Below are 15521 nucleotides of genomic sequence, written 5' to 3' on the forward strand. Positions count from 1 at the left end.
TTGCCTTCTCTTTCTGCTCAAGATCCCCATGGACAATTGGTGGGCCACTGTGTGACACAGAATGCTGGACTCGGTGGGCTTTGGCTGATTCAGCATGGCTCTTCTTATGTTCTTAATACAAGGAAAGGAAGATTGAGTAGCTACAAATACAAGAAGAAAGTGACTGGAAAAATTTGGAAGGAAATATGGAATGAGGGGTGGAGGCAGTACAAAAACAAAAAGGAAATGGCTGAGAAATTAAAGGAAATAGATAAGTAGTAATGAAATTTTGAAGAAAGTTTTATTTCTTCTTTACATTATACAGTGATATCTCTACTTAAGAACTTAATTCTTTCTGTGACGAGGTTCTTAAGTAGAAAAGTTTGTAAGTAGAAGCAATTTTTCCCATAGGAATCAATGTAAAAGCAAATAATGTGTGCAAACCCATTGGGAAACAAATAAGAGCTCAGAATTTGGGTGGGAGGAGGAGGAGGAAGAGGAGGAGGAAGACAGTCACTGCCTTCGTCATCATCATCATCATCATTTTAGCCATTGTCTATCCACTGCAGGATGAAAGTTTCTTCCACCTGTTTCCAATCAATAGGGTCATGAGCTTTCTCTTGTCAATTGGGCCTGCAATGCCATATTCTGCCATTGGACTGTCATCCATTGTTTTAACCTTGGAAGTGACCATAGAACAAAGGGATTAATAGGGCATAATGCAAGCTAATAAATGCAAGAAAAAATGGTTTTTGCCTTAAAGCATGAAGATGGCTGTAAGTATATGACAAGACTAAGGCACAGGGAATCCGTTCTTGGGGGTGGGTGGATCGGCCACTGTGGGGCTCTGGGGGTGGATTTCTCTCCCTTTGGGGTTGCAGCCCTGGAGGAAGGAGGGGCGAAAAGCAGCAGCAGCAACAGCACAAAGTTGGAAGCTCTTGGAAGGGGGGTCATGGGAGGGAAGGGAAAGTTCTCTTGTGGGGGTGCAATAAGGGTGGCAACATCCCTTCTTCGTCTTTACCTGCATCCAGGTAAGCTTACAGAGGACCGGCACTACCTGGAGTTTTTCATCAGCTCCAGCTTTGAGGGCTTTCAATCAGGCTAGGGCTGCCAAAAGTTTTACTGGCCGTGGTTTATTTTGTGGGCATGGCTTGCTAGTCCTGTGACCAGGGAATGGCTTAAAGGTCATGTGATTGGATAGGAATGGCTTACATACCATGTGGCTTGGTGGGAGTGGCTTGCCAGTCATGTGACCAGATGTCATGTGACTGGATGGGAATGGCTTGAAGGTCATGTGACCGGGCGGGTGTGTGTGGCTTGCAAGTCATGTGACTTATTATTGGGGGGAGGTGGAATAGTACGAGGTGCCTTTGGTGAGGTTGCCCTTCTGCCCCTGTGTTCTTCTAAGCATACTGCTGAGATAAATGATGCTCCATCTTTTGCTGCTGCCTGGATGCATTTAGTCCTCATTCATGAGTCTGTAGGCCAAATATCCTCTGAAATGCTGCCCTCCTAGAAATTTAAAAAATAATTCTGCACACACTCACAGATTCAAAGGCTGGGTTCCTCCATTAGCTGATGCCTCGCCACATGTGCACAATAAAGAAATAAACTCTGATTATTTTTTTAAAAAAATCATTCCTTACCGGTGCAGCAGGTCCTCCTCTTGCCAATCAAAGAATTGGTAAAGTAGTTTAAGAGACTGCAAAAAGTTAGGAGGGCAACTTGCAAGCCGCAAGCTAGAAAAACCAAACCTTCCTCTAAGGTATATAGAGAAGCAAGATGGGCGGGGAAGAGATTGGCGAGCCAGCTAATTAGGGACCTGCTGACTCGTCAATCACTCTCACTGGACATGCGCAGATGGTTTTTTAAAATAAATAAATAAATAAAATTTAAAAAAATATTTTAATGTAAAAGCAAATAATGTGTGCGAACCCATTAAGAAAGAAATAAAAGCTTGGAATTTGGGGTGGGGGAGAGAAACAGATTGGAGAAGGTTTGCATTCAAAAAGCCTCCGCTTTCCCTAAGTGGCTCCGCTTTCTTGTGTGTCCCCGGTGCAGGGCTTCCTGAGTCCCTCTCTGCCTGGGTGGGGTTTTGTCCGGTCTTCCAAGAGAGCAAATGCCATTACGAGGCAAAGTTTCTGAGTTCCGCCGAGCAAGGATGAGGACCATGGAGGGGCGACATGGCGAGTTTCCTCTGAAGCCACTTTCACGTGATCCTTAATAATGTATGCAAAACTATTAGGAAAATCCAAAACTTTAAGGCTTAAAAAAAAAGCCACTGCGGGCAGACAAAGTGGAGGCAAACGGAGTAGGGGAGGAACAGCAAGAGGTGGCAAGCAGTGGCAGTCCCAATGAAGCAAGGCAAAAAGAGCCTTTCTTGAGATCCATGAGTCCTTGCCTCCCGTTCTTCCCCACCCCACTCTGATCATTTCCACCGCACCTTTCTCCTCTCTTGAGCTCCATGAGCCCTTGCCTCCTGTTTTTGACAAACCCCACTCTTATCATTTCCACCACATCTTTCCCCTCTCTTGAGCTCCATGAGTCCTTGCCTCCCATTTTTGTCCACCCCACTCTGATCATTTCCACCACACCTTTCTCCTTTCTTGAGGTCCATGAGTCCTTCCCTCCCATTTTTGTCCACTCCACTGATCATTTCTACCACATCTTTCTCCTCTCTTGAGCTCCATGAGTCCTTACCTCCCATTTTGTCCACCCTACTCTGATCATTTCCACCACACCTTGAGCTCCATGAGTCCTTGCCTCCCATTTTGTCCACCCCATTTTGATCATTTCCACCATACCTTTCTCTTCTCATGAGCTCCATGAGTCCTTGCCTCCCATTTTGTCCATCCCACTCTGATCATTTCCACCACACCTTTCTCCTCTCTTGAGTTCTGAGTCCACCTCTCACGGTCCCTCTTCCCACTCTTTTCACCTTGCTTTGTCTTGCTTGCCACCTCTCCCACTCTTTTCGCCTTCGTCCAGTCACCACTTCTCGCTGTTGCTCCATTCACCTTCCACCGCTTCCCCTCGCTTCCCCTCTCACTGTCCCTCTCAGCTGCTTGAAGCAGCAGTATCAGTAAATAGGAGTCCTTGCCTCCCATTTTTGTCCACCCCACTCTGATCCTTTCTACCACATCTTTCTCCTCTCTTGAGCTCCATGAGTCCTTACCTCCCGTTTTGTCCACCCCACTCTGATCATTTCCCCCACACCTTTCACCTCTCTTGAGCTCCATGAGTCTTTAACTCTCATTTTGTCCACCCCACTCTGATCATTTCCACCACACCTTTCTACTTTCTTGAGGTCCATGAGTCCTTCCCTCCCATTTTTGTCCACCCCACTCTGATCATTTCCACCACACCTTTCTCCTCTCTTGAGCTCCATGACTCCTTACCTCCCGTTTTCTCCACCCCATTCTGATCATTTCCACCACATCTTTCTCCTCTCTTGAGCTCCATGACTCCTTACCTCCCATTTTTGTCCACCCCACTCTGATCATTTCCACCACACTTTTCTCCTCTCATGAGCTCCAGGAGTCCTTGCCTCCCATTTTTGTCCTCTCCACTCTGATTATTTTCCCCAAACCTTTCCCCTCTCTTGAGTTCTATGAGTCCACCTTTTGCTGTCCCTCTTCCCACTCTTCCCACTCTTGCTTTGTCTTGCTTGCCACCTCTCCCACTCTTTTCGCCTTCGTCCAGTCGCCACTTCTCGCTGTTGCTCGATTCACCCTCCACCGCTTCCCCTCTCACTGTCCCTCTCAGCTGCTTGAAGCAGCAGTAGCAGTAAATAGAGAAGCAAGGGTTCGTAAGTAGTAAATGGTTCGTGAGAAGAGGCAAAAAAATCTTGAACACCAGGTTCATATCTCAAAAAGTTCGTAAGTAGAGGCATTCGTAAGTAGAGGTACAACTGTGCTACCCTCAGTCTCCTGGTTTCTACGCCAGCACCTTAACAATCACAGTAAATTTAAAATAATTAAATAAAATAAGTTACATTTTATTTAAGTACACATCTTTAATTAAATTAAATTAAATTAAAACTACAGAAGAAGTATGAAAAACTGGGGCTCTTTAGTTTCTTTAATCAAACTAGAAAACATTTACAGAAGGATTATTGTAATTCCTCCAATTATATTAAATTTCAGAACAAGCATATCACTCTGGTGAATCATATATCATTTAAAAACATATATGCAGATCAGAGGGATCTAAATCATGTTAAAAAACAACTATAAACTTCTTCCCCCTTCAATGGAATATAAAATTGTTTATTTAAGCAATTTCAATATTCTTAATTGATTGTTGTATTAAATATCTTTTTCAATGTTTTCTTTGGTTTATTAACAAATTGATGATTTAAAAACTAAGACAATTGTGAAGTCAGACTTTAGCAATGCCATTTATCAGATCCATCAGCCCACAGGTAGATATTTGATACAGTGGTTAGGATGTAGGAAGGAAGAGGAAGATGTAGGATAAGTCCCACGGTAAAATTCAGTTCGCTTCTGGAAATGCAAGCACAAAAAAAAGGATAAATTGATAGTTTGCTGTTCCTTCAAAAGAAGTATGACATAAGGATATTAACTCTTAAAATAATATACAACTTAAATTAAGTGGAATGTGACCACTAATGACTTTTTATTTCCAACATGTAGTAGAAGAGAAAATCACATAGTTCCTGGCTTCCCAGGGGGATTGCCTTAAACTTGGAATCTATCAATGAATCACAAAAATGCCATACCCTAGACCCAGAGGTACGCAAAGCTGGCTGTTCTATGACTTGTGGACTTCAACTCCCAGAATTCCTGAGCCAATCATGTTAGCTCAGGAATTCTGGGAATTGAAGTCCACATGTCATAGAAGAGCCAAATTTGTTTACCCCTGCCCTAGACCATGACTGTCAAACTCCCAGCCATTGGGCTGGATGCATCATGCACTGACCAGGTCCACGCACAGTTTAGCGAAGGGGGATGTCACAATATATCATGTGATGACTTGAGTTTGACACCCTGCCTTGGAATGTGACTTTCACTGTACCACTCTCTACAATTCCAGGTTTTATTTCCTGATCATCCACAGGATTCAGACCAACCAGCATATAGATTTGTATACTACTATCAGTGAAAACACATAAAATAGCTTCCAAAGATGAACCTGCTCATCCATTTGGAAGATATTGTTTTTATAGCTCTTTAAATGTGTTAGTAATAGTCAACCCCAGAGGTGGGCTACTGCCCCCACGGTGTGGAATGCTGTTCTACCAGTAAAAATGCCAGCCATGCACATGCCCTGCACGCAAGATTCGGCTTCTGTGCATGTGCAGCAGCCGAATCTCGCTACTCCAGCAAGCAGCAACATGGCCCCCAGCTCCAACCACATGGTATGCTGTGCTCTCCAGGCCACAGCCACATGCATCTCTCGAAGCAGTGATGGCAGCTGCCCCGAGTGAGTTGTTGCCTTCAGGAGCACAGCGCTGGAGGCCCAATTCATCGCCGCTCTCCGCCGAGCCAAGACCCAGACAAATCGACTGCTGCTCGGAGGGCAAGGAGAGCAGACAGAGTGCCCCTCCTCTCTGCTCCTCACCCACCTCTGCAAAGGTAAGACGTCACGGTGTTGGAGGGAAGTTGTTGCTCAGAGAAGGGGCACTCTGTCTGCTCCCCTTGCCCTCTGAGCAACAGCCTATTCATCCGGGTCTGGGCTTGGTGGAGAGCGGTACACTGCCAGGTCAGTTCTTTCCCTCTCACAAGGTCCTCTTGGTGGAGACCAAATGACAGGTTGTCCCTCCCACTTCTACTGGCCAGGCTGGGCACCCCTCCTCCTCTCCCCCATGGGAGCTCAGGGCGTCAGTGAAAGAAGTAGCAGTCTTGGGTCCAGAAGAGAAGAGGTGTCTGCTCTGGCAAGGGACCGGGTAGATCTTTCCAGAGTGGAGTTCAATGCTGAGCCCGAAGTGGAGCTCTGCACTGAGAGGGGCCATTTGGGTGCTGCGGAAACATCGTCCGCTGCTCAGCCAGTGGGGAAAGGGGGAGGGAGGACAAAGCCAGCTTCTCCCATCAGATTCTCAGAAATACCGGGGATTTGCAAAATGGCACACTGCGCATGCAGAAGAAGCTGAAGGGTGTGTGTGTGTGTGTGTGAGCATGTGTGCGCTCCCCTCCCAGAGAGTTCCGGCAGGGCCGTTAATAGCTGCCCTTTGCTGATCACCCCTGTTCTTGTTACTCTCCTAAGTGGACGGCTGCAGTGTGATGAACATGAATGTGCCACCGAAGACCACTCAGAAACCGCAAATCATGCAGAAACCCACATATTAACCAAAATCTTATATTCTCATATAACAATATTGCAAAAGTGGACTGGTTAATAGTTTGTTTCCAGATGCAATTCAAGGGACCAGTGATCATCAGACTGTTGGGGGCAATATGCTGACTCTGTAAAACACTTAGAGAGTCTGAAAAGCATTGTGAAGTGGTATATAAATCTAAGTGCTATTGCTATTCTGAAAATAATATTTTTAAATGTGGCTTTTTAGATCTCCATTTGGGACAAATATTAGAAATGTGCCTGAACTGAGGTAACTTTGGTTGTTTAATGTTGTATGTAATGGCAGGATGTTGTTATCATACTGAATTTACGTTGATAGCATTTATTATTATTATTGTTGCTATATATATTTTACTGTACCATATTATACGTATTGTACATTATTCTTTAAAGTATTCCACTTTGTATTAAAGCATTTCACTTGAAGTTATAAAATCACATAAAACCAATTCTAATAAATAAATCAGTTCATTTTATGTATTGCCATCTTTAAATCAGGGATGGGTTTCTCCAATTCAGATCTTTAGCAACCCACTGAACAGGATCAGTCATTGCCGGTCCCTGGGCACCGCCACTTTTTTATTTAATTTTTTAAAATTAATTTTTCTTTCTGAGCATGTGCAGAAACCAGTAGTAAAAAATTTAGAACACAATCCTGTCTTGAATAATTTGGTATCGACTGCAAGCTGGCCACTTCAACTAGTCATAATTAAGGACACATTATTTATGAAACATTTCAAAAGAACAAGGCTGAATAAAGATCCTTGAAAGACCCCCACCTCTAGTCAAAATCCTTTTACAGTTCAACTGTACCAGAAGACTTAACAAATGACAGTCTCAAAATGGGTGAACAGTGCAGTCTCAAAATCGGTGAACAGTGCAGTCAGGCGGTAGGGAAAGTAAGTAGGATGCTTGGCTGCATAGCTAGAGGTATAACAAGCAGGAAGAGGGAGATTATGATCCCGCTATATAGAGTGCTGGTGAGACCACATTTGGAATACTGTGTTCAGTTCTGGAGACCTCACCTACAAAAAGATATTGACAAAATTGAACGGGTCCAAAGACGGGCTACAAGAATGGTGGAAGGTCTTAAGCATAAAACGAATCAGGAAAGACTTAATGAACTCAATCTGTATAGTCTGAAGGACAGAAGGAAAAAGGGGGACATGATCGAAACATTTAAATATGTTAAAGGGTTAAATAAGGTCCAGGAGGGAAGTGTTTTTAATAGGAAAGTGAACACAAGAACAAGGGGACATAATCTGAAGTTAGTTGGGGGAAAGATCAAAAGCAACATAAGAAAATATTTTACTGAAAGAGTAGTAGATCCTTGGAACAAACTTCCAGCAGACATGGTTGGTAAATCCACAGTAACTGAATTTAAACATGCCTGGGATAAACATATATCCATCCTAAGATAAAATACAGAAAATAGTATAAGGGCAGACTAGATGGATCATGAGGTCTTTTTCTGCCGTCAGTCTTCTATGTTTCTATGATCATTCAAAATTCCATCTTAACTAATTCATCTATGATAAAGTAAATTCTATTCTCCAAAGCCATCATGTTTTATAGTCATACAGACTGAGAAGCGCTAACTTAGAAAATTATGCATTTTCTGTTTGATAGAAGAGAAAACGAGCTGTACACACCTGCAGTGAAGTATTTACTCGGCAAAGTGGTAGGTTTTATTTCTGTCTTGATATTCTAAAGAAAAAGAACCCGTAGCATTAGAATAACTATGAGACATACATATTCTCAACACTCTATCCATAGTCTATAAGGGCATAATGACATCTCCTTACACTTCATCATACTTTTGGTCTAAACCAGTGATGGGTTCTAAATTCCATTGCTACTGGTTTTGTGCGTGCGCTTGTGCTCACACATGACGCTTCTGCGCAGGACCTTCTCGGGTGGGTTGGTGGAATCTCCCACCACCATTGTTATTGGTTCATAGAACCATACTGTTAGCAACCCACTGCTTGTCTAAACTCTGGAAACCAAAATCCTGAGCCTCAAGACAGAAGGCTTCTGTGCTGCCCATGCTTACCACAGATGTCATCTTCCTCATGGTGAAAATAATTCTTACCATCCCAGGATGAGGCCACTGTTTTATTCATAATGTTCAAACCACCTGGAGGTATCCATTCTTCATCTGCATCCTCTCCACACCAGGTGTCACCATCCACTGACCAGCTGCAATCAGAAAAGCAGGTCAATATTAAAAACACAAGGTAAAGCTTATTTTCATGGGACAGATGATTTTTTAAAATTATTTGCTTGCACTGTAGCCAAATATTTCTTTTTCCAAAATGGCATCCTTTCACCTGTTAGGGCAATTCTGCATTGAGCCCAAAAGCAATTATCTCCCTTAGCTGTTTCCTAAGCCAACTTCAGAAATTTTAGTCTATAGTTGGCAATAGGATTGGACTTCCATTTCTCATTTTTGCAGAGAAGGTGAGGCAAATTGTGCTAGCTCCCACATGGACCAGCCTCCACTCCCTTCCATCCTGGCTCTTTTTCTCTGCCTCCCCATGGGTTTGCAAACATGGATGTTTTCACATAACCTATAACTTCAGATCGTGCAGAATGCAGCTGCGAGAGCTATCATGGCCTTTCTTAAATATGCCCATGTTACACCAACACTCCGCAGTCTGCATTGGTTGCCAATCGGTTTCCGGTCATAATTCAAAGTGTTGGTTATGATCTATAAAGCCCTTCATGGCACCGGACCAGTATATCTCCGGGACCGCCTTCTGCTGCACGAATCCCAGTGACCAGTTAGGTCCCACAGAGTTGGCCTTCTCCAGGTTCCGTCGACTAAACAATGCCGTTTGGCGGGACCCAGGGGAAGAGCCTTCTCTGTGGCGGCCCCAACCCCTGGAACCAGCTCCCCCCAGAGATCAGAGTTGCCCCCACCCTCCTTGTCTTTCGTGAGCTCCTTAAAACCCACCTCTGTCATCAGGCATGGGGGAACTGAAATATTGTCCTCCCCCTAGGCTTACCAAAAATTTAAGCATGGTATGTCTGTATGTATGATTGGTTTATTAAATTAGGGTTTTTAAATTAACTTAAATGTTAGATTTGTTTATATTGTCTTATTATTGTTGTTAGCCGTGCCGAGCAAATAAATAAATAAATAAATAAATAAATAAATAAATAAATAAATAAATAAATAAATAAATAAATAAATAAATAAATAAATAAATAAATAAATAAATAAATAAATAAATAAATAAATAAATAAATAAATAAATAAATAAATAAATAAATATCACCTTCCCACATTTCTGCTATGAACAGTAATTTAGACCATTTTCTCTTTCTCTCCCCATCCTATTGTAACACTATTGTTCTGCTTTGTAGAAATGAAGATTCATTTCATATAAATGACATAATATTGCTATACTATTGCAATTTAAAGAGGTTTTTTTCAAGAAAGGAAAGTGATGAGATTTTGGACAATTCTGGGCAGATACTGGAATGCAAGAGTTGCACATTATATCTGGCTGTGTGTTCTCTTCCCTTCTCTTCCTGGGTGCATTTCCCACAGTCGCCTGGCTTGCAAAGGAAGCTAGGCGGCTGGGGAAAGAGAGACCGGTGGCTGCATGTATGCGCCCTCACATTTACTTCTCTCACTAGTTGAGAGAAGTAAATGTGAGCCATTGCTTAATTGACTGAAATGTTACTAAAAAAAGTATGAAGAACATTGAAGCCTGGAAATCTAGGGCTCAATGCATAGGGCAGCAACCTCATGTTTGAAGTGAGGAGACACACCTGATATTGCAGTCAGTCAAAGCTAGAGCTGCTGCTAAAATGGAACAAAACACATAATATCCCAGAAAGCTGGAAAACCTGGGTATATTTGCAATTGTGTGGATTGGAAGGGAGATGCTGTTATCTATTCCTGTAACAAATGGGCCATATTAAAGATGGATCAAACCAAATGAATGGACCAGGGGTAGGTTCCTACTAGTGTGATGTGGTGTGGGCGCATTGGTAGCGGCCCGCTTGGTGACATCATGATGATGTCACTGGCTGGTATGATTGGTGCCAATGCCTGGGGACCACCATCTCTTTTTAAAATTTTTGTTTGAATTTCCCAGGTTATTTTCTTTCTTCTGCACATGGATAGAGGACAACTTTCTGGCACTGCACATGTGTCTACATCTTATTTTCAGCTTTATTTATTTTTTGCCTCACCCATTCACTCACTCCTCACTGCCTAAGCTGCCTTCTCAGTTCCCATGTGATGCCTGCCCTGCATCCCAACTGAGCTGCATCAGTCTTCGGAGAGGGATGGCATACAAATCTAAATAATAATAATAATAATAATAATAATAATAATAATAATAATAATAACAACAACAACAACAACAACAACAACAACAACAACAACAGCAACAGCAACAGCAACAATAACAATAATCCTGCCTACAGGTAAGTTGTGGTCATACTAGTCCCCCATCCACCCCATCCAGACTGATGTTTACATGTGCGTGTTCCCTGTCTGCCCTGGTTCATTTCCCACAGTCTCCTGGCTTGCAAAGGAAGCCAGGGGGCTGGGGGAAAGAGAGACCAGTAGCTGCGTATGTGCACCCTGATTCTGCTGGGCTGGGAAGGTCCCAATGCCAAAGCCAGGAAGGTGAGAAGGGCTGTGGAGGAAGAGCCCAGGTGGTTATGACAGGGCTTGGGCAGCTGGGGATCCTCCTGCCATCCTTCCTGCTCACTGGGGTGCCTCTGCGGCTCCTCTCTGCCATGATGCCTTCCCTCCATGAGCCACAGCTGGCCCTGGTTTGGAGGCTAGGTGAAGGGATCGTGAACACCTTGTGGGACGTCTCGTTCACTGCTGAGGTGAAAGCGGCCAGGGAAAGCCAGGCTTCTTTGCCAGCCTCTGAGCTGGCAAAACATTAATTTTGATGGATTCTGTGGGTGTGGCTAGGTAGGAGACATGGGACTGAGATGTGGGTGTGAGTGACTTAAAGTTGGCCATGCCTACTCAGTCACATGATCATCAAACCATGCCCACAAAAATAGCCATGCCTGCAGTAAAAAAATTGGAACCAAGCTCTGGAATGGACCTATGCTTAAATAATCAGGAATAACTGTTTATTCTATATATTAAACATTTCAGGTTTTCTGAGCGTTCTCACATTTTAAACTCCTCCTCAAATCAGGTATAAGGATTTGTGTTCTCCTTGGTTATTGTGTCACATTGGACTTGTGCTTCTTACCTATTTCTGGAATTCTTCCGCTTGGCTCTGATGAGAAAAATAACAAGGATGATATTGATCACGAAGAGCACAGCCAGGGCAAGACCAAAGCCCAGGGCATTCTTTTGGACAGGCAGTTTGCAGTAACTACTGTCCAGGTACCAGAACATGTCCAAATTATTGCAACTATGGAAAAAAAGAAATATTGATAAAGAATCTCTTTCTTTTTAATTTTTTAAATTTTACACCTTTTGTATGTTGTGCATTTCAAAAACATCATTAAGATTGTAAAATTAAAATAATTAAACATAAAAACATGAAAACCAAATAATATAATAAAAGTAGGCATCAAGCAACAATTTTCAGGACCTGTGCTGATGTCAAATTTTGCAACCTATGTTCTAGTACAGTGATGGTGAACCTTATTTCCTCGAGTGCCGTATGAGCATGTGTACGCGCTATCGTGCATGCACAAGTGCTGACACCCATAATTCAATGCCTGGGGAGGGTAAAAACACCCCAGCCATTGGAGGTTGGAAACAGCTTGTTTCCCAACTTCTGGTGGGTTCAGGAGGCTCGTGTTTTGCCCTCCCTAGGCTCCAAAGACTTCCCTAGGACTGGGAGAGGGTAAAAAAACACCCTCCCTCATTCCCCTAGAGGCTCTGAAAGCCAAAAACGCCTTCCCAGAGCCTCTGTGTCTGCCAAAAATCAGCTGGCCGGGACACACATGCATGTTGGAGCTCAGCTAGGGCAACGGCTCGTGTGCCAGCAGATATGGCTCTACGTGCCACCTGTGGCACTCCTGCCATAGATTCGCCATCACTTTTCGAGTGTTTGATGTAAATAATGGCCTTCAGCTGGTTTTAGAATTAGTAAGCTAGGGTTAACTAGAATTAGTAAGCAGAGAGCCATGCTAACTTCTGAAAATTTCAGAATTGGGATAGCTATGGAAAAAGCTTCCAGATTTTCTGTCAGCACCCAGGCCATCTAAAGAGAGCAAGTCCAATCGGATATATTTCCAAATAGAGTGCATAGGTTTGGAAAGGTCTGCTTTGAGGAAATAGGCTTGTAGAGATTGAGGAATAAAACCAGAAACAGCTTTGCAGGCAACAACAAGGTATCCAGAAATATGTTGGAATCGAAGCAAAGTTTGCAAGGTCTGGGATTCTACTTGAAACAAACTGGACATATCAGTAAGCATTTTGTTGCATTTTGGGCCAGTTCCACATTCCGAATAGTCTCCAGAGGCAGACCAAAATACTGAAAAGAGTATTACTGTTAGCTAGGTATGAATGTTCAAGAAAAAAATATTTTGCATACAAACATCACATGTTCTTTGCAGGAGCTGTGAGGCAGATCTTGTCATCTGCTATCCCCAAAGAGAGTTTGAATTGCCTTAATTAATGTTATTGAATCTGCTGCTACATGAAGATTGGAAAAATGACAACACCTTTCTCACTGCACAGTGGAAGCAGAACTTTGAGTTCATACCCAACTTTAGTTGTGCCAGTTCGTAATTTTATGGCTTCACTGTTTGGGAATCTCTTGTGTTGAACCATGAAATCCACCTAGAGGATTTCATAGAGGAAGAAGCCATTTGGAAGCAATTTCTTTCAGGACTTTCACCATATCCTTCTTAGGGATACGGTGTCTTAGGGAGTCACCATGGAACTATCTTCACATTTATTGGGAAGGCCATGAAAACATACAAGGAAAGAACTGCCTTGACCTACAGTTCGGGAGGGGGGAGAGTTAGGGTTATGTAATGTGATGCGATATGTGTTGTCTTGTACTGTAAAACATAAATGCAGTTGAAGATGTATTCACATGATAAAATATTTGATGTCTTTTTAATATTTATACATTAAATAGAATTACTTTTTTTAAAAAAAAGAACTAGTAACTATTCAAGTTGGTGGGCTGATGGATCTAAGGATTCCTTTGATATTCCTCCTCCGTCTGTCTACTTACATGCAGTGGGGACCCATTTCAAAGACTTGGCAAACACCATTGAAGCAGTTCATGGAATCAGGAGCGCCTTTGAAACATTTTGTGACACAGCGCAGAGTACCATTCACTTGGTAGGGATGATAATACTTGTGATACTTCGGATCAGTAATATTTTTACAGGGATCTGGAGGGGAGGGGAAAAGGTGCTAAATATATAATGAAATATTGGTAATACATGTAGATTCAAATCAATAAACTGTACTGCAGCAAACTATAAACTTGTGACTGAAATACAGCAAATTTGCTCAGACATAGCAAGAACATTCTGTTCCCACGCAAACTTCCCCATGTACAGTATAAAAGCAGTTTTGAAAAACATCCTTCTATGGCATGGTAGAAAATAAAGAATAGCAAGATGAGCAAGAATGAGTTGTCATTATGATGGAACTACAATGCGGTGTGTGTGATTGCGATGATTGTAAGAACTGAAAAAAAGTATAGGTTGCATAGCTCTGCAAGGAAGCTCTACAATTATATTACAAAACAGAAGTGGGGATTGAAAACTCATATTTTCCTTTCTTTGGGCTTTTCCTCATGTCCTTATAACCATAGCATAAATGTGTCCTTATAGTATACCTTTAACTTTTTTCTTTAAGTTTGTGAACTATTTATAGTATAATACAGTATTTACTTATGGCCAAGTTGACTTTAAGCTTTTTTTTTTAAACCATTTATATTTTCTTCATCCCTGTTCCTCAACCTTAAATTTTCCACTTTATTTTTCCATTATTGTTCAAATACTTCCTCAATATTTCTGGATTTTTCTCCATTTGTTAAGGAATACTAGATAAGTATAGTGTTTTCTCTATTCCCAATCCACTGTGATTAAACTTGCCCTTAGCTATTCTAGTTTTAAAATATTTTCCTTCTTCTCCAAGCCCATTTTTTACTACAGGTAACATTTGATACACTCCATCAACAAAGTGGCTGCTGAAATGCTTTCTTCTCTCTGGGGCTGAGCACCATTTCCATGTTAGTTTGACTTGAGCTGCAAGAGAAACAACACTGTGGTTTCCCTCAGAGACATATGCCTTCAGGATGTTGACTGGTATTTTCCAAAGTTGTTAAGTAGATATCATATTTTTCAGAGTATAAGATGCACCTTTTTCCTCCCTAAAGAGACTGAAAATTTGAGTGAATCTTATACTCTGAATGTAGCCTTTTTTCGAAGTTTTTTCCCCCAGCCCTAACTAGGTCCTAACTATCTTCACAGCTCTTACCTTGCAGGCTCCTTCGTTATTACTGTTGTGAAGAATGTTTTCCAAGCCCTAAATCTTTGTAAGCTTTTTTCATTGCTCTACTTGCTCTGAATGTTTATCTCCAGCCTTAACCAGGTGCTAATAATGTTCCCAGCTCTTATTGGCTTGCAAACTCTTTCATTGTTACTCTCTCTGAATAAGGTTTTTTTAAAAAGCCCTAACCAGGGATAAAATAATGTGCTGAAGCTGACCAGACTAAGGACATTAGCCAAATGAATATCTGGTAGGCAGATTCCTCTCCCCCTATTTTCCTCCCCCAAAACTAAGGTGAATTTTATACTCCGGTATGTTTTATACTCCAGTGTGTTTTATACTCCAAAAAGTATGGTAAGTGGCATCCTTGCACAATATACTGAACCAATGTTGCCTAACCTATCCACTTTCCCCTTGGGATGCTGCATAAAAAGTCAATTTAAATTGGAAAGAAGAGAGGGGCATGGTCAACTGCCACGGTAATATGGAGTTCCCCATGCTCCTGTCACCGGGAGTGTTGATTCTTTTTTAATCAGCCCAGATCCTCCCTGAAGGAGAGGTAAAGAAGGGGACTTGGTGGGCAATCTGTTTTGGGGTTAGCAAATCCCATGGAGAACCTGCCTGGATCCTCCACTGGTGGCGGTGCAAAGATCCTCCACAGATTGCCTTAGCTGCCGCGGCTACGTAACAGAAAGAATTGAATTGAAAGTTGGAAATCATTCAGAAAGAAAGGGGACTGTAAGTTTTTGTGCTGGAGGAGGAAGAG

General features: G+C 42.3%; 1 protein-coding gene across 1 annotated transcript in view; it reads right to left on the reverse strand.

The window, feature by feature from the left end:
• Window positions 1-4459: 4459 nt before the first annotated feature.
• LOC139153853 (mucin-12-like) overlaps window positions 4460-15521 on the reverse strand; it is a 32894-nt gene continuing 21832 nt past the window's right edge. The window contains exons 6-9 of the mRNA XM_070728270.1: window positions 13485-13647; window positions 11535-11699; window positions 8390-8496; window positions 4460-4484 (exon numbers count right to left, since the gene is read on the reverse strand). Of these exons, the coding sequence (XP_070584371.1) occupies window positions 4474-4484; window positions 8390-8496; window positions 11535-11699; window positions 13485-13647 (446 nt within the window). The 3' untranslated portion in view covers window positions 4460-4473. The remainder of the gene's footprint in view (window positions 4485-8389; window positions 8497-11534; window positions 11700-13484; window positions 13648-15521) is intronic.

The sequence above is a fragment of the Erythrolamprus reginae genome, chromosome Z, assembly GCF_031021105.1.
Source record: "Erythrolamprus reginae isolate rEryReg1 chromosome Z, rEryReg1.hap1, whole genome shotgun sequence".
In the NCBI taxonomy this organism is placed as follows: Eukaryota; Metazoa; Chordata; class Lepidosauria; order Squamata; family Dipsadidae; genus Erythrolamprus; species Erythrolamprus reginae.